Source organism: Bactrocera dorsalis, chromosome 5 (assembly GCF_023373825.1).
Source record: "Bactrocera dorsalis isolate Fly_Bdor chromosome 5, ASM2337382v1, whole genome shotgun sequence".
NCBI lineage: Eukaryota > Metazoa > Arthropoda > Insecta > Diptera > Tephritidae > Bactrocera > Bactrocera dorsalis.
In genome coordinates, this window is record NC_064307.1 from 45224136 (window position 1) to 45244435 (window position 20300).

The window sequence follows — 20300 nt, forward strand, 5'->3', positions numbered from 1 at the left end:
TGTCTCTTTAATATCAGTACAAGCTGAGAATTATAGCACAATGCTGAACCGACACTGTACAGTAGGTTCACAGCCGGTGCGCTTTTTGTAAAACTATGTGTAGAGAGAGGCGAAGTGAAGTCATCTAGCTACCTTCTTCTCTATTTTTCTAAACTAAAATTAAAATGTTTCGGTAGATACATCTACAGCGAACCTATTGAAGTGGCTAAGATTGATATTAACAGCCTTAAGGGGGTTTCCTGGTCTAGAAATAAACAAAAAAACATTTTATTTTGTTTTATTTTCAAAGTTTAACTATATAAGTATTGTATACAAGAAGATTCTTCAAAATTCAAATTATTTTCGGAATTATATGTATTTTCTTGACCCGACATCCAAACTAGTTCGGGCATTTCTCGAAACTTAAAAAAGGCGATTTTCTCTGAACTTTTTTCAAAACGACAGAGAGAGATATTTTTAGCGTCTTCTTTATGAAGTTGTCTGGAACTATCCATAATCCCAAATGTTAAGTTTCAGTGTTTAAAAAAAATATTAAAATTCGAGGCTGTTATGAAAAGTGGAATGAATTTTAGTTTTCTTTCCAAGGGGTTACTGTTTCATGAAAAAAATTCCATATTTTTACGCAAAATTAAAAATTGCGTATTTATTCTAGTATAATGTTGTTTTGTTTTCAGATTGTTATGATGATTGAAATGTTGTTTATGGTCACGTTTTCTAAAACCCCACTGCACTTTTTTTTTATATATTTTTATTACCTTCACTTCAAAAATTACCTGAAATTTATTCTTCTAGACCAGAATATGCACTTAAAAAATTTGTTCAAAACACTTCAATGTTCGCAGTTATTCAAATGAGTACCATTTATAGGACAAACCTACGACCTAGTCTAACTAATTAAACTTGATCCATTGAATTTTATTTATTTCAATAATATAAATTTGAGTTTAATTAATTTAAACTTTACAATAATTTTATTAATTCAATAATTTAAGCGACTTCAGTTCAATTATATTTTACTTAAATTTATTTGAATGAATTTGAATTTATTAAAAACCAAATTGTTTTCATTTTAATATAAATTCGTTGGTTTTAAATTAAGTTAAATTTAATTTAGTTTAATTTAATGTAATTTAATTAAGTTTAATTTAATTTAATTTAACTTAATTTTATTTAATTTTATTTAATTTAATTTAATTTCTTTAATTTATTTTAATTTAATTCAATTTTATTTGATTTAATTTAATTTAATTTAATTTTTTATATTTTGTTTTATTTTTATTTTAGTTAATTTTAATTTTTTTATTAAATATTTTTTTTTTTTCATTTAAATGAATTTCCATAAATTTAAGTTTTTTTGTTATATTTTTATTTTACTTTTTAAATATCATACCCCCGCTACAATCGCTGTTACACAATACAATTTTGCATACTAATTTTTGTATATGTACTGTTACTTAACGAATAACAGCACTTTTTAGCGCAGCAATTTTTTACCATTCCAACTGCGAATTTTTATTCAAATTCTTTTTTTTAATTTTTTTTCATTGACTATTCTTTTTTTTTACTTTTCGCCGGAAATTTACTCACTGGACTCATTATTATGCGCAGCACGCTACTATTTTATTATCGAGATTACTGTTTATTTTGTCTGAACAATTCATTGTTGTTGTTTTTTTATGGCCACCGAAACAAATCAAGGGCAAAAACAAGTGCGCTGTTGACAGATTCATATTGTTTATATGGCAAGAAGGTGTCACACAGAGATCACTGCAGCCATTAACCGACCGAAAAACAATACAAATAACAGACCACTTGCGAGTCTACATATGTACATATGTAAATATAAATATATATAACGGTTTAAATGCATATGAGCAGGCGTGCGTTGTCAATTAGTATGACTAAACAGCCGGTGGAAGCGATGAATTGATTCGGTGAATGTGCGGCGAACCATGGCTGACACGCTGTGTGTGGTGAGCGCTCGCCGTTGAGGGACATGTCTGTGCGCCAGCGCAACACTAACACTGTTCGTAGCTTGAAAAGTTAATTGTTTTGCATTGATAACAAATAAAACAAGCGCGACTAAAAGCAATTGAAAGTGTTCATTTGAAAATGAGTGTGGGAATTTCAGCGTTTCGCGCTTCGAGTGACTGATGTTTCACTTCATTGTTGTTGTTTTTACATTTACAGCTTTGACATGCACCGCTGTGCGAATCTACATACATATCTACATCCAACAACAATAAAAAAATGTGTGTGTTGACTTACCAATAATAGCGTGGACCCGCACGCTCAGCTGTGTCCGCACTACCAATGAGTTTTTGCGACTGTAAAGAGAACGGCGTGAAGGGATGTGGAAGAGAGAGAAAAAACGAAATTGTTAATTAAAGTTGTAAGCAAATTAATCAAAGAAGTAACAACAATAAATTGTATTATAAAAAACCAACGCTACTCATAGAAATTTGAGCCGCGAATTGGCAACAACATTATAATTACAACAACACAACAGGCATTACAGATTTACAGGTGTGTCTGCTCCACAGACATGAAAGAAAAATCAAATAATAATAGAAAAATACAAAGTAACTTGCCTCTAACCAGCTTTACGGTAACAAATCGGCCAGCATAATAGTTAATTGATAAGTGCTATGCTCCCTTGCCGATTACTTACTTCCCCCCTTTTAGCCCATTGAATGTGGTTCAATGACCATTTAAGAACATCGATTGCTGAATTATAATTCTATGCGGGCTCTTACTCAGCGTAATGCTGAGGCGAGGTGTTATGGGCGAATTGTTGTAAGAAATTAATGAAACACGCGAATGGAGAAATGAAATCACTTGAATAAACAAATACATGTGCTGCGTTGAAGAGCTGTTGTTGTCTTCATACCGGCACTCATACTTTGTATATATAGAAAGGGGTACCCTGGAAGTCTATTGCAGTAAAAAGTAAGATTACATTGCAGATACGAGTAAATAGCGGAAATTGCAAAAACCTGCAGTTTAGAAATTTAGTGTTGATCACTTTAGTCGAAGGGACCGAAGCCCATAACGGCGAATTTTTCGGACCCAACTACTTCTCACTTTTTTCTTCGTTTCGTCTACAGCGTAGCAAACGTTAATAAAGCTTTTCTCTTACTAGAGCTTAAAGCTCATTTTACATAAATGAAAGTTCCGGATATCCAAAGTTAGCTTTTGACCCGCCAATTCTTGAAATTTATTTATATCGATTGTGTCCGTCACATTCGACGTAAGTCCCATTAATCTACTTACTAGTTCTCTCCAGCGGACAAGAGGTTGAATTTGTCCGTGGTAAGTTATGCCTGTCGTAAAAGGCATACAAAGGCAAACTTCCAGCATAATCTTGTCAAAAATAGTGCAGTAATACTCAGATTGAACTGATCTTATAGACTTTGAAAGAGATCCCTTCTAATAAAAAGACATTTGAAGTTCAAGCGACAAATGTCACCAGTTATTGAGTTTGATGGGTGCTCAAGCGGTAGTAGTAAAAGCTACAAGGACTGATCGGAGACTGTAATCTGATACCGCCAGGAGCAGTTAGCCCTTGGAGTTTGCTCCAATTCATCATTCTGTGGTTTAAACCTAAAGATAGGTAGAATTAAAAAAATCAATTTAGTGTGTAGTCGCACTGCCGGGGGCCGCATCCACAGCACGGCAATGGCTTTAGATCGACCAAGAACCTGAACATGGAGGAAAACGTGTCCCTCCCACCCGACCAATTGGATCAACACATTGTCTTGACCTGTGTGCTTTTAAGTACCATGAGTTTAGACCGTCAGAAGCAACGGTTATTGATCTACTAGTTCTATATGTTATCAGAAATATTTATGTACTATGGAATGGATATCCCACGACCTTCTTGAATTTCATAATTCTGTCGCTAATCTTCTCAAATGCTTATAAAACAATCATTCGTCTCGAAGAAAACTACCCGAGTTCTTAAAGAAGTTGATATAATTTAGAAAATATGTAAAATGTAAAGTAGGAATACAACCCTGCGACGCACAAGCCTACAGTAAATGTCAAAAAAAATCGTTATGAAAAAAGCTTGCGTCTTTTACTCCACCAAAGCGATCAACATGCAACTCACTTCATATTCAACAAGTTACTTGCAATGCCTCCGCTTTTGTGGCACGACGCGGCGTGCTGCATGCATTTAATTTCTTGTTGCAATTTGCATGGCGGCGACATCTAAATGTTGTCACTGTGGTATGTCGTAATTGCTTCGTACATATGTATGTATATGTGTTGGTGTTTTTAGAACAAGTTCAATGTTGAATGCTGTTGATCGCGAATCGCAAATCGCATTCCTCGACAAATGAGCAAATTTTACCTCCAACAGGTATTCTGAAAAGCTTTAGTTTGTGTGTAATTATGTGGTGCTCAGCTGGTTGATTGCTTTAGCCCTTTTAAACTAATTTCCCACACTTTTCCAATCGTAAAGATGGCATTATTCCGCGATTTCTGTCCGTATTATTCTAAAAATTCTAATGGAGTCGTTATAGATTTCAGCCTGGTGAACGATACTTTAGAGTAATTAGTTGAATATCAGCGAAAGTAGAGAAGTTTCATATGGTATTCGGTTTCCCTCTTGTTTTGAAAGTAATATATATACTTTTGTCGGCTCTAGTTTTCGGTGTCGATATACATATTATGATAAATATATAGTAAAAGTTGAGAAGATCAAGAATTATTTATTTTAAAGGTCTGAAAAAAAACGATTTTTTTGAGCATTTCTTTCTCTTAATATTTGAGCATCGCCATTTCTTAAGTACTTATTATTATATGTTCCATTGCTCAAACATGAACAAGTTCGAATAACAGTTACCCTTCTGAAGAACAACAAAGTGGTGAATAACTGATAAGAACTACCTTTGTAGAACTACCTACCTCCAACTACCGTGGGATAAGTCTCCTCAATATCCCATAAAAGGTTCTATAGAGCGTATTGTATGAAAGATTAAAGCCTTATCAGTGTGGCTTTACACCTGGAAAATCAACAACAAACCAGATATTCACCAAGCGCCAAATCTTGGAAAAGACCAGTGGAAAGAGAATCGACACACACCATCTCTTTGTCGATTTTAAAGCTGCTTTTGCCAGCACGAAAAGGAGCTACCTCTATGCCTCGATGTCTGAATTTTGTATCTTCGCAAAACTAATACGACTGTGTAAGCTGACGTTGAGAAATACCAAAAACTCCGTCATGATCGGGAAGGACCTCTCCGAACCGTTTGATACCAAACAAGGTTTCAGACAAGGCAACTGCCTAATGCGCGACTTCTTCAACCTACTTCTGGAGCAAATAATTTTAGTTGCAGAACTAATTAGAGAAGGTAACATCTTTTATAAGAGTTTGCAGCTCCTGGCGTATAGCGATGATATTGATATCGTTCTGCTTTCTCCAGACTGGATAAGGAATCGAAGCATATAGGTCTAGAAGTGAACGAGGGCAATACGAAATATATCCTGTCATCAAATAAACAGAAGTCGCACTCTCGACTTGGCTCCCAAGTCACTGTTGACAGTCATAACTTTGAAGCCGTAGATCCTATACCATGGAACCAGTACTAACACCAACATCAATGTCAGCCCCGAAATCCAACGCAGAATAACTCTTGCCAACAGGTGTTACTTCGGACTAAGGAGGCAATTGAGAAGTAAGTCCTCTGTGCGTGATTCGACGCTACGAGTTTTGGAGAGAAAAGTTCTGCGGAAGATTTATGGTCCTTTGCACATTGGCAATGGCGAATATCGCATTGACATATTTCAGCGAATTAAAAAACAGCGGCTATGCTGGCTATATCATGTCGTCCGATTGGATTAAAACGCTCCAGCTCTGAAAGTATTCGACGCGTTACCCTGCGGAGGAAGCAGAGAAAAAGGAAGACCTCCATTTAATACGAAAGACCAGGTGGAGAAAGATCTGGCTACACTTGGAATCTCGAATCGGCGCCAGATAGCGAAGAGAAAGAATGACTAGCGCCAATAAGGAAAAATTAATGTTTGAGCATCGCCATCTCTTAAGTATATTAGGTAAATTTGAGTACTAAACCGTTCGTCTTTCTGTCGAATAAGGGCGAATATTTAACTCACTGATATACAATATGCTTTCTATTCTTGTAATTTTCGACTATATATAGATTAGGTATATAGATTAGTTATTCAAAAACATTGAAGGAATACAATATAAATCTATATTGAAGTGGTCTTCACGCCATCTTGAGGCCGATTATCTGGAATAATACAGCTTAAAACTAATTTTTTGATTCAACAATGAAGAAAAAATTCTAGAAAATACAGATCTTGAGTCTTCTATTAAACCAATATAGCGGATTTTCACCAAGAAATTAAAATTTATTGTTATTGAGAGCACCTATGAGAAGGCAAATAATATTTTATTAAAATTAAGGATTTTTAACGGATAACTAAGGGTTGTTTAGAACTAAAGGAATCCTTGCACTTCAGGTTAGTAAGGTACATTCAATTTCCATTGATAAATCACATACAGTCATATTAAAGGTAGGAGTGTGCAAGGACCTGTCAGGTTTAAGAGTTTACGAAGCAGTGTATATTATGGATGGATATAATTTAGTAGGATTATTTGAGGAATAATTAAAACTTCAGTACACTGTTAAAGACTGCGCTTCAGTCGTGCCGACCTATAACCAATCAAATGAGCTCCTCGTTAAATATAACGGCATTCATCTTAATATATAAAAATCACGTGTCACGATGTTTGTTTTCGATGGACTCCTAAACTACTGAACCGATTTTAATGAAATTTTCAACACTGTGTGCAGTTTGGTCCAACTTGAAAGATAGGATAGTTTATAACTCTCCTTATAGTCGCATTATTTATTTATTGCAAATTATTTGTTTATTATTAGCAAAGAGCTATCCACCTGTTGGTGGCGCTAACAGCGGTATTGAGTGCGCTATGTTACAGTAGATGGCGCTACAAACATTAAAAACATTAAATGAAAATACGTTTTTTGAAGTTTATATTATTTTTGGTAAAGTTATACGAGTCTATGACTTCCAAAAAAAAAAAAAAAAAAAATTGGGCGGGGCGAAGTTCGCCGGGTCAGCTAGTATACATACATATATATTTAATGTGCTACAGAAAGGAAGAGAAATTCGTGCCAGCAGGTAATTTATTCCACTTGCAGACACTTTTACCAACTAATTATTAATATTTTCCCCCATCTTTTGTTTTTGTTGTTTTATTTTTGTCCACCATTCAGCGGTTATTAAAAACCGATCGCTTTTCTTTGCACTTTTAAGCAAACGCTTCCACTGCTGCGCATTTAATGGCAATAAATTAACAAGTGAAAGGCCAAGAAGACACAACGGCGTCGCCTTACCGAAGTGGCGAATTTCGAATGGCCACATGCAACCAACAACAAGCAGCCGCAGTTGGCCACGACACAAAAAACACCCACATATCATGTATATGCATGTAAATATGTGGACATCTTTCGTGAAGAGGCAAACACGAGGCGGTTAGTGATTATTTTTGTCTGCTGTGTCGCTTGGATGTGCCCCAGAAACCCAGTGAAACCCAACAATGCACCGTTGTGTTCAACGTCAATTGTCAACTGGCAACCGCAGAGCCAGCGCCGCAGCGATTCCCATTCAGTGAGATCGAGTGGCAGGAACACAGTTGTTGTTGGCCGGTTTGGACAAAGGCTCTCCTACCTGGCAGCGCCTACACAGCGGGTCCGTTACAGCTTGTGATTTTGTTGTTTTGTTGCAGTCTGCACAGTTAGTATGCTTACTTGTTGGTTAGCATGGTTGTTGCTTTTATATTTTTTTTTAAATTTTTCGACTTGCAGCATTGCAAAACCCGAAATGCGCGCTTCCTGCTTTTCCACCGTACACACACTGATGATATATGAACACTGGCTCTTCAAGCGCCTGCGTCTGTGCATGCGTTGTGGACGCCCAAGCAGCAGCGTGGAGATGCTGCAGCAGCAACATAATGGGTTCAAGGTAAATTACATCCGTACGTCGGCCGTCGCTGGCTGACAGCAGTTGTGGCAAGTCGTCGCTCGTCTGTGCGTCCATTCTTTAGTGTGGGCTTCTTTGTCCGGTTTTCGAAAGCAAAGAGAACGGAAAGTGAAATTTAGACATTCAAAACGTTTGCAGGCGCAACGCGATGCCACGGTCATTCAAAGCTGTGGCATGTAAAGGTATGCACATTTAAATGTTTATATGTGTATTTTCATATCTTTTATCGCCAACTTTCGACCATTCTGGCAAATTTCTACGACATACCTTTAAATCGTTGAAATAAAGTAAAAAATTAAAGCGTAGAATTGCATGTAAGGTGAACGTAAATTTTGGTAGATGCGGTCTTAAGATGTGCGACGTGTGAGCATGTCTGTGAGACGAAGTGTCTTCAAAAAAATGTCGAACACCCCTTAATTTTAGTCGAGAATATCAACCACAGTTGGTCCAAATTATGGTTATTTCGGTCTGAATTATTCTCCTTATAGTCATTGAGAGATGTGCATTCTTAAAGACGTCTTCAGCCGAATCGTCTTGTTTATTTTAGTAACTAAGTAACTAAGATTCCATAACAAACAGTTTAAGGAAATTCAATGTAAAGAAAAAAAAAACGGACGCTTTGAGAATACAAGCGAAAGCGGTTGAGGTAAGTTAATCTTATCCCAGCGGATGAAGGACTTAAGTGGTGTAATATCATTAGATCTTATCTCAAGGGACAGCATTATCAATAGGACAAACTTCACCAAGAAGGTCAAGGTTACCCTGTGAAGTAAGGCTGAATGGAATGATTCCACTGGTACATCGACGGCTCAAAAACGTCGGAGGGAATTGGTGCAGAATTTGCAGGACCTCACACCAAACTCTCCATACCTATGGAAAGTTTTCTGAGCATTTTTCATGCTGAAGTCTTTGCCATAAGTCGGTACGTAGCGATAAACTTCCAACGTAACTATCGCAACGAAGGTATAACCATACTCAGCGACATTTAGTGGCACATAAAGTAGTCTCTGCCTACGAGATCAAAACGCTACTGGTGCAAGAGTATAAAGAACAGTATACCGGGATGTAACCAAGCGAACTTTATCTGGGTACCCAGTCACAAGGGTATAGCCGAGAATGAACTCCCTGATGAGCTCGCCCGCTCCGCAGTAATAACTAACATGGTTTTACCTGAACCCTTTCTCGGGGTGGGTTCACATACCATAAAGGGGCTCCTGCGCAAAGAAGGAGGAGGAGGCAGAGAGAGGTATTGGCAACAACTTCAAGGTATGCGCCATGCCAAGTTGCTAAAGGGGGGTTGAAACCTCAGCAGATTTAAATATGTAACCAGCATCCCTAAGGACAAACTGAAGCTTCTTGCCGTATTCTACACGAGCCGATGAAAGCTCAAGAAGCACTCCAGAACACTTGCTAATTATCTGCAGATGCAGGATAAAGGTCGACGTTACGAGTTTTCGAGAGAAATGTTCTGCGGAAGTCTTATGGTTCTTTGCGCATTGGCCACGGCGAATATCGCATTCGATGGAACGATGTGCTGTATGAGATATATGCGCGACATTGACACCGAATTAAAATACAGCGGCTACATTGTCGTGTTGTCCGAATGGATGAAAACACTCCAGCTTTGAAAGTATTCGACGCAATATCCGCTGGGGAAAGCAGAGGAAGAGGAAGACTTCTACTCATTTGGAAAGACCTGGTGGAGAAGGACCTGGCTTCGCTTGGAATCTCCAATTTGCGCCACCTTGCGAAAAGAAGAAATGACTGTCGCTCTGTTGTTAACTCGGCTATAATGCGTAAGCGGTATCGACGCCAGTAAAGAAGAAGAAGATACTGATCATACTGATGATATTGGTGGGTCGTTGGGACTTAGGAGAGGACACAATAGACCTTAAGTCGCGATGCAATCCTTATATATTTATCTCATATAAGAGTTTATGAACATATATCTTTCCTGTTAGTTTTCTACATAAGAATCCTTTCAAACACAACTATAATATGCTAAGCAACGTGTTACATGGGTATAAAAAAGCATATACAATACTAGTATGCTTATCACTATCGGCGCTGAAATGTAGAATTTGTGCAAAAAGAAACAAAAACACGAAAAGAATTGCTACATATACATACATGTGCGTATGAGCAATGACTTTCTTCAAAATAATGAAAGAAAAACAAAGAGAGTTAAATAAGGCACACATACATACACTTTTAGAAACGTTGGCAGCTGAAAGCGCAAATTCAGCGAATACCTGGGAGCTGTGAACAATAAATCTTATTTTATTTATTTTAATTGTATTTATTTTATTTTTATTTTTGCAATATAAAAATCGCAGTATTTGCTGTTGCACACTTTCTAACACGGCCAGACGCATTGACGATTGTTTCACAGAAATCAACGCGTTAATCATAAAAATAATCAAAGGCCGACAGCGAAAATGAGCAATGAGGAAACGAGTGAAGTTTCGCACACCTTTTTTTGTATGTATGTGTGTGGTGTGGTGGCACAAAGTGGGCCAGGTCCACGGCAGAATGCTCTACATACAAGTACTCCGAAATGAAGTGCATTGAATCATTGCTATTTCGGTTTGCAGCGGACTTGCCGAGATGCCGACGTTACCGCTCACCAACTTATCTAACATTGTGCACATTGCTTGGCTTTCACGTCACTAAGTAAATTTAGCTTACTGAAATATGAGCTACTTATGCATGTGTGCGTGTGTGTGTTTGTGTGCATGGAAATATGATTAGACGAGGCTTTTTGCGCAGTTTGGCAAACAAATTGTTATCAAAAGATAAACAAGCTAACCCACAGCCATAAAAGCCACATACACACATGTACTTTCATGTATATATAATGTATATATGGTTCATATGTATATAGTATATTCGTATTAGTTTACCTAAGCCACAGCAACTGTTCTCAGTTGCTGATTGATTGCGGTGTGACTGCTGGTTGACAGTCATGGTGGCCAGATTGTCTAATGCTATTCATTCGATACGTAAATGTCAAGTGGTTGGCAGTTTCTAAGTAATTCACGTAAACATTCAGCAATTCTTTTACACACACATGCGCATATTCGCATGTTCTAAGTTTATTGGCGCACGCATTTGTATTTGTTGGAAAACAGTCAAATGTTGATTCCAGGAAAGCGATTCCTGTCAGTTTGTGGTTTGTCATATATATTTGGACATATATTTGTATTACTAATTTCTAATTCTATAAACGAGAAATGAGCCATTTTCATTGTTTTCTTATAACCCAGAATGAAATGTATTACAGCTTCGCATGCTGAAGGTCAAGCAATGGGAGGCCACTTTGTATACAACCTTCCCGCACCACTACCAATCAATCATAAGAGATTATAGATTTATCGTGCGATTCTGTAACGTGATACAGTCTCAAGTCTCTAAATTTGAGATTTTGAGTTAGAGACAATTTTTAAGACTTGAGACGAGTTTGCTATTCTGTAAGTGACAGTCGCAAAATCTATTACATTTCATTATTCAGAGATGTTTTTGCTTTTTTTTGTACTTGAATGAAAATAAATATGTCGATAACAAATATTAAATTTTCTTTAACATAGTTAAAAAATAAAAATATGTGCTTAGTTTGTTTCATAATATTTACGAAATTTATTTTTAACTTTTTCGTGTTTGAGTTGCTTACAAAATATAAAAAAACGACAATCGATTAATATCTATGATGATTTCTATTCCGTATATTCAAAATGGCAGACAAGAACTCTTTTTAGTTTTGTGACCGTCTATCTACCAGGTTTCAATATTTTGAGACTAACGCTAGAAACTGTTTAGTGAATAGTAACTAGTCTCAAATTGAGATTTTACCTCAAAATGTCTCAAATAGAGACTATTGTAAAAGGTGCGTTCCATCTGTATGTCGACTGGTGCGTTAGAATATGCTATCTTCATCGATTGTCCAGTGAGAATTTCATTACATTTCATTGATTGATTGAAGTGAAGTTATTGCGTTTAACGTGTCAGTATATTTGTGTTATCAGTGCGAAAATGAGCTTCGAACAAAGAGCCAACATTAAATTTTGTTCTAAAATTGGCAAAACTTTTACCGAAACGTTTCAATTGATGAAACAAGTTTATGGTGATGATTGTCTATCACGTAGCAGAGTGCACGAGTGGTTTCAACGTTTTCAAAGTGGTCGTGAGGACATAAATGACGATCAACATGTGGGCCAAAAATCGTGATCACCGGAAATTCCATCGAAACTGTGCATGAATTCATCAAAAATCAGCCGAGATCATCATTGAAATTCATGGAAATGGAATTGAACATCTGCTAAACATCGATTTATCGCATTTTGAGCGAGCATTTGGGATTACGAAAGGTGTGTTCACGGTTTGTTCCACACAAATTGACTGACGACCAAAAATTGCTCAGAATCCAACATTCGAAGGACATCATTAAAGAGGTCAAAAAGAACAAAAACTTCCTTTAGAATATTTTGACTGGTGACGAAAAGTGGTGTTTCCAATATGATCCCGAAACGAAACGCCAGAGTGCTAAATGGAAGGCACCGGACGAACCGAAACCCAAAAAATTGCGCACGGAGAAGCCAAAAGTGAAGACAATGCTGATTTGTTTTTATGATTCCAAAAGTATTGTCTACAAAGAATTTTTTCCACCCGATATCTTACCGTGCGACTTCTTCATTATCAGAAAAATGCATTTGCCCATGAAAGGAAAGCGTTATGCAGACGTAGAGGCCATTCATTTAAGTTCTGTATACTTTGGAACGCACCTTGTATTATATTAGCTTAGTAGTTCTTCCTTAGCAGTAAAGTCTGCACTGTTCAAGGTACTTTTAATATGGGAACTCCTCTAATCAAGTCGTCATATGTTCAGGGTTCACTTAGAACTAACGCCGTATGCTCCAATCGGAGTTAAAGTCAATAATAAAGGGTGATTTTTTAAGAGCTTGATAACTTTTTTTTAAAAAAAACGCATAAAATTTGCAAAATCTCATCGGTTCTTTATTTGAAACGTTAGATTGGTTCATGACATTTACTTTTTGAAGATAATTTCATTTAAATGTTGACCGCGGCTGCGTCTTAGGTGGTCCATTCGGAAAGTCCAATTTTGGGCAACTTTTTCGAGCATTTCGGCCGGAATAGCCCGAATTTCTTCGGAAATGTTGTCTTCCAAAGCTGGAATAGTTGCTGGCTTATTTCTGTAGACTTTAGACTTGACGTAGCCCCACAAAAAATAGTCTAAAGGCGTTAAATCGCATGATCTTGGTGGCCAACTTACGGGTCCATTTCTTGAGATGAATTGTTGTCCGAAGTTTTCCCTCAAAATGGCCATAGAATCGCGAGCTGTGTGGCATGTAGCGCCATCTTGTTGAAACCACATGTCAACCAAGTTCAGTTCTTCCATTTTTGGCAACAAAAAGTTTGTTAGCATCGAACGATAGCGATCGCCATTCACCGTAACGTTGCGTCCAACAGCATCTTTGAAAAAATACGGTCCAATGATTCCACCAGCGTACAAACCACACCAAACAGTGCATTTTTCGGGATGCATGGGCAGTTCTTGAACGGCTTCTGGTTGCTCTTCACCCCAAATGCGGCAATTTTGCTTATTTACGTAGCCATTCAACCAGAAATGAGCCTCATCGCTGAACAAAATTTGTCGATAAAAAACATTTCGAACCGAACACTGATTTTGGTAATAAAATTCAATGATTTGCAAGCGTTGCTCGTTAGTAAGTCTATTCATGATGAAATGTCAAAGCATACTGAGCATCTTTCTCTTTGACACCATGTCTGAAATCCCACGTGATCTGTCAAATACTAATGCATGAAAATCCTAACCTCAAAAAAATCACCCGTTATATACTTATATATTTAACTTCGGCTGCCCAAAAGCTATAATTGACTTCATAAATATAAAAATTTCATACAAGAACTTGAATTTGATCCTTACTGCCATACAAGCGAGTTATATGCTATAGTGACCCAGTATCGGCGACTTCGTCATAGTTTCAGAAAAAGAAGTCTACAAAATTTGAGATCGGTAGATGAAAGACGGATATACAAATCAGGCATGGTTAAATCGACCCACCTCGTCTCGACGATCATGTACATACAATACTTGTCCAATAAATTACGAACGAAGTGAAAAATAGTTCTAACTTTAATCATTAATAAAAACATAAATATTTGGCTAATTTTAGAAAAAAATTTTTTATATTTATATGCTATATACATTAAACTTAAATTATTATATTTTTGTATTGAATCATATTCAATATTTTGTCGCCATATATATATATATATATTTGTTTTTTTGCTCTCGTTCGTAATTTATTGGACAAGTACTGTATATACTTATCCACGTGTATGACTCACTTTTTGGATGTTTTTCTCGAAACAGAATTTTTCGAATACAAAATTGCCTTACGAGGTTACATGGATTTAGAATATTGTTCTAAATTTTCAAGTTGAACCGAGAAATATTGTAGTTTCGGAGATACAACCTTGAGAACTCTTGCCCTTGAGGATAGCTAGGCTAAGTGCGCCGTCTTTAAACGCGTTTTTCTCTAACTGTATTTTTGAAGTCGGTTGGCAAGATTTCTCGAGAACTACTCAACCGATCTTTATAAAATTTTAAACAGGTCTTTGAGATACAACTCTTAAAGACTTGAACGAAGAATTTTTTTTTCACTGAATTTTTAATTTTTTGTTCTGTCAAAAATCCACTTTTAGTTTTTTTCTTCGTCTAAGTTTTAAGTTAAGGTTTTAATAAAACACGTATTTATTCACTTAAGAGTAACGAGTAAAATATACAGTGAAATTCTTTATTACATACAATTCTCCTAGCCGGACGTTTCCCATAACTGGACATATTTCATATACACAGCGTTTTCATTTTTATTTTTATACAAAATCATAGGAACCGGAAATGAATTCGTTACAATGACAGAATACGGATACCATTTTGGTACGATTTCGTTCAAATTATCTATCATAAAAGGTCAAAATCAAAATCATAAAATTAATAAAAAATTAAACTTATAGCTCCCGCCTTTTTAATTCTTAATAATTTTTGGTGTTTTATAACTGTAAAGTGAAGCACCTTTAGGTTACAAATAGAAGCTCATAGTTGGAGAGATTTGCGTAGAGGTGTCCAGGAACCCATTTTTCAGAGTACCAAGCGAATTTTTTCGTTTTGCCCACCCTAATGAATACATTTTATCCGAAAATTCGTCAAAAATATATAATCAGAGAGTGAAAACTTAATTCTGTATGCTCTGAATATAACTTTTTCCGAATCAAATTCGTGGATGAATCCAATTCCCGAGTACTACTAAATCATGTCGTATGTCATGAATAGTACGTTTACTATTGATTTCTAAAGCTTGAAAAGTGTCTGGTTTATTGCTAAAGACCAATGACTTCAATTACTCAATACTCAATATCACAATTTCTTGAAATAATCGAATTTTCGAAATCTTCTTGCAATAATTCGATTGTTGCACGTGGTGTGTGAGACACAGCCCCGTCTTGTTGGAACTAAATGTTGTCAAGACAAACTTATTTCAATTTCCACCATAAGAAGTTGGTTATTATCGATCTAAACCCCTCTCTATTGAGAGTAATGATGTCAAAGAAGTATGGAGAGGTGATTCCATCGAAAACCACACAAAGCTGTCATTTTAGTTGAATGTAATGGCATTCCAGAATAACTTGTGGATCTTCGCACCAAAATCGACAGTTTTGTTTTCTTACCATACAACTCAGATAAAAGTTAGCCTCATCGGAGATGATGATTTTCATAATTATTTATTATTATTTTGATAATAAAATTGAATAATTTGTAAATATTGTTCTTGCGTATATTTTTCCAAGATGAAATTGTAAAAAATTACAGATCATGACATATTAAAAATGGCCGAAACGATACTCAGAAATCATGTCATCGCTATTGGAAAACCCGATGTATATATGAAGGACCAGTTGGAATCCTCAATTAATTGCCAAAGCAAAAAGGAGGTCAGGGCATATACGTCACTTTGATCGTCGTACTTCAGTCGTGTTATAGAGCTCGATTAATTTGTTGATATGCCTAATATCTTATTGGTAGAATATGTATATTAAAATATTTTGTGCATATTAGAAAAAAATACAATACCTAAATCTTTCGAGGGTGTATATGGATCCAAAACACTCGCACGAAGCGATTTTTAATAACTTTTAACATTGTCAAAACAAAGCGAAAATTGGAAAAATATAGAAGCCATTCAGAACTTAGACTCTTCAACAAGTTTCTTAGTTTTGTGTTCTTATACCCCAAATCTATAAGAAAACGTCGGATACCCTATAAAGTATATATATATATATAAATGATCTGCTCGACGAACTAATTTTGTTATGTCCGTCGTTCTCTATATACGTGAACCAGTCCCTCAGTTATTAAAATATCAATCTGAAATTGTTTACATGTTCATTTCCCTCCAAAAAATGGTCAATTTGTCAGAAACGCCGACATCGGGCTACTAAAGGATATACACAGCTGTCTAACAAACTGATCGATTAAAATTAAGCTATTGTATGTATTGCATGTATAATTTGGCACAGATTATTCTCCAAGTCAGCGCAATAATTTTCCAAGAAATTTTTCGAATTGAACCATTATAGCTCATAGCTGCCATACAAACTAATTGCTCAAAATTAACTTCTTTTATGAAAAACTTCTTTATTTGACTAGATATCTGCATCAAATTTGTCATGGGTTATTACACACCAGTCTGGAGTGGAGTCTCCGCACAAATTGTGCAGATCGAATCACTAAAGTATATAGCTGTCATACAAACTGACTGATCAAAGTTCTAGTAAGGAATTTTTGTATATGTATGGGGTGCAGCCGAATTAAACGATTTTTGTTGTTTTAATACAAAAAAATTATTATTTTATTTTTATTGAATTTATATTATTTCAATGTTTCAACCATTTTCTAAATTGAAAAATACGTTTGTTCTTAGGGTATTAAGCATAGAAATTCAAATTTTCATTTAATACCCACGTTATGCATTAATTTTGTTTTTCTAAATAACTTCAAATGGTAGTAAAGCCTGTTGGCGCACTAAAACATTAAGAATTCATGTGGCATTGTTTACCAAGAACACCAAGCAACAAAACAGTAGATATAATACACTCCTCCGCACACAATCAAGCTGGCTAATGAGTAATACGAGTACATATTCTTAATTAAGTAATTCTAATCGAGAATTTTATTCATAACTTCAGTGAAGAGAATTGTTGTTATTGTAGCACTAGAGAGTCATAAATGAGTTAACTTCTAAGAAACGTTGTAGGTGTGAAATCTGCAAAGCTCAAATTACATAACAACGCCTACATTTGGTGCGCAAGAACGCCAGCATGAATGCTCATTTGCAACTCGCTGAGTTGAATATATTATTTACAACAATTTACGGTAATAAAAACAAAACTAAAAAATATATATATAAAAAATTTAGTACTTTAACACTAAACTGCAAATGCTAAAGTTTCCACTTTGGTACTTAAGTGCACGCAAATGCACTGTGTTGTTGTTGCTAACAATGGTATAATTGTGGTTTTTGCTTTTTAGTTATTTTATCATACGTTTGATCGCTATGCCAGCGCACTCACCTAGAATTAAGACCTTCAATTTCTTCCGCTTGCTCAGCCAGTGAGGACTCCAAGTCCAGATAGGCGCCATAATCACCGTCTTTGTACACCTGTATGGCAGCATCGTCAATCTGTAAAGAATAAGAGTGCGCAAGATATTGAACGATTAGTGTCAGGAATGCACATTTGTGGAGCAAATAAGGTAAGGAAAGCTACTAATGTGCGCGTTGAACAAGAAAATCACGTCTATTTGCTTATATTATTATATTAGATACAGTGCTGGCACGACAAATAGTGATGCGATTTTGATAATATTCTAAGGGTACATAAAACCATATTGAAACCTTTAAGAAGTTTGCTTTAAGTGTACACTATTTACTTTTTGACTTAAAATGTTCTAAGGATGAAACGACTGGCTTATAGCAGTCGTCTTCGATTCGGAAGTTTTCTGCTCCGCTCTTTCTGAGATCTGTTATTTGTCAAAATATAAATTTATTCATTGGAATTCGATACAGGAAACACATTAAAATTTTCACGTGACTCTATATTTACGGGATGCAATTAATTAAACCAGTTTATTTTAATTATACCAGCCGCATGGTCGATTCGCCAATTTATTCACGTATCAAACAAAGAAGTTATTTGTTTAAATTTGATACAACATACACAATAAAAATGTGAAAGTTTTTCTTTTTATTAGATATATTTTGAATTATACTAGTGTATACTAGTGTATTTATACCAGTCGATCGTTCGATTCACTAGTCAGTAACCTATATTTAAAGATGATAATTATTTCTTTTCTAGATATATAAATTCTTTGTTAGAGATATTATATGTTGAACTATACCAGTATCTTATATTTATACCAGTTGATCGTTCGATACACCACTTATTGATATATAATGTAATACGTTTTTATTTCTTTTCCTAGATATAAATTTGCTTTTTTAGAAATATCTTGGATTATACCAGTGTCTTATATTTATACCAGTTGATCTTTGGATACATAACTCCGTATTTTATAACTAAAAGCGGCTATATTTCTTGTTCTTTAGATATATTTGTTTTTCTGTGATATATTGGATTATACTAGTCTCTTATATTTATGCCAGTCGATCGTTCGATCCACCACTCAATAATATATAATGGAATGCGGTTATTATTTTTTTTCTAGATGTATATTTGCTTTTCTGGAGATATATTGAATTATACCAGTCTCTTATATTTATACCAGTTGACCGTTTAAATTATTATTTTGCCAGTTTTAAGAACTTGCAGACGTTTAATATTTATTTCTCTAGATAAAAATAAAAATTTCTCGGAATTATTATCAATCTATTGAAACCCATTTTAACTAATTTCTGGCATATATTTTTAAATCTAAAAGAGATTAACGTAATGTAGAATATAAGAGTGGATGAAAAAGGAGTTCAATGTTTCAAACAGTTTTTTTTTTCGTAAAACAAAATTAAATAGAAGTTCAAAAAATAGCAGAAATTAACTGAAAACTCTCATAAAGACAATTTTTTTTTATTTTTATAACGGTAAATAATTTTAATACTTAATAGAAATACAAAATTTTGGATTTATAATAAAAAAATTTAACGCCATTTTCACCTAGGAGTGAAAAATATCACAAAAACTACATGTAACCAACGCAAGCGCTTCCAATGAGATGACCGCAACTGTAACGTAAGCACTTTTCCCCTTCTCAATCTGTTGTGCTAATTACATCGATTCGTATGAAAGTAAGTGAGTTATAGACTGACTGGTTTCATGCTTATGATTTCAGTTTAATGCAACACGCATACCAAAGCATTCACATATATACACACACACACGTATAAGTGAGAGTGTGTGTAGCGAGTGCGTCCTTTATATCACGTTTATTGGTCAATGCGGCTGCCGGCAATGCCATTCACATGCTCATTAAGTAAAAGTGGCGCAAGTGCCAATGGCCGCAACTAGCGTAAGTTGGTAGCAACGACAACAACAACTACATTAGCACTAACAACACAGCTGCTGGCAGCAGCAAAAGCATTTCATTGCTTCGTTGCTTTGCTAGTCCATTGTGTTTTATGGAATGTGTGCAGCGTCATGCTGGGATGGACCGGCGCACGTCTGCGTCCCGACTTTTGGCGTTGGCTACAGCGATGAGTTGCGCGGCGTGCTGCGCGTTGAATTGGTTGGCTGTGCACGCATTTCAAAAATCATCATCAAGCACTTTGCCATGGTCAGCTTTATGCATGCGGCAGCTGTCGGTGGCTTGGTGCTGTCGATCAGGTTATGTGCAGCGTTTTGTTGCAGTTTGTGGCAGCAGCAGCTACTTGGTAGCGCATTGCTTTGTTGATGATACCTAATGATGATGGGTCACCTACTTTTCACCGCAAACACTGCTGGGACATGGACATTGCAGGCATACTTATGGATGTTTGTTGCGACGTTTGCGTGTGTATGTGTGTTTGCTGCGTTCCATCGTGCATTGCATTTTTAATTGAAGACATCAATTAATTGCTGGAGAAATGAAAATCGCTGACACGATTCCTCTTCTTCTGCTGCAACGCCTGCCAAACCGCTTGCACCCCGCAAATCGAGCTTGCCAATATATGCGACAT

General features: G+C 35.8%; 1 protein-coding gene across 5 annotated transcripts in view; it reads right to left on the reverse strand.

Moving 5' to 3' along the window:
* The window catches only part of LOC105223602 (FH1/FH2 domain-containing protein 3), a 157101-nt gene that overhangs the window by 30526 nt on the left and 106275 nt on the right, over positions 1-20300 (reverse strand). For all 5 annotated transcript variants that reach the window (XM_049457532.1, XM_049457533.1, XM_049457535.1 and 2 more), the window contains 2 exons: positions 17704-17813; positions 2269-2327 (listed from right to left, as the gene is read on the reverse strand). In XM_049457532.1, coding sequence (XP_049313489.1) covers positions 2269-2327; positions 17704-17813 — 169 coding nt within the window. The remainder of the gene's footprint in view (positions 1-2268; positions 2328-17703; positions 17814-20300) is intronic.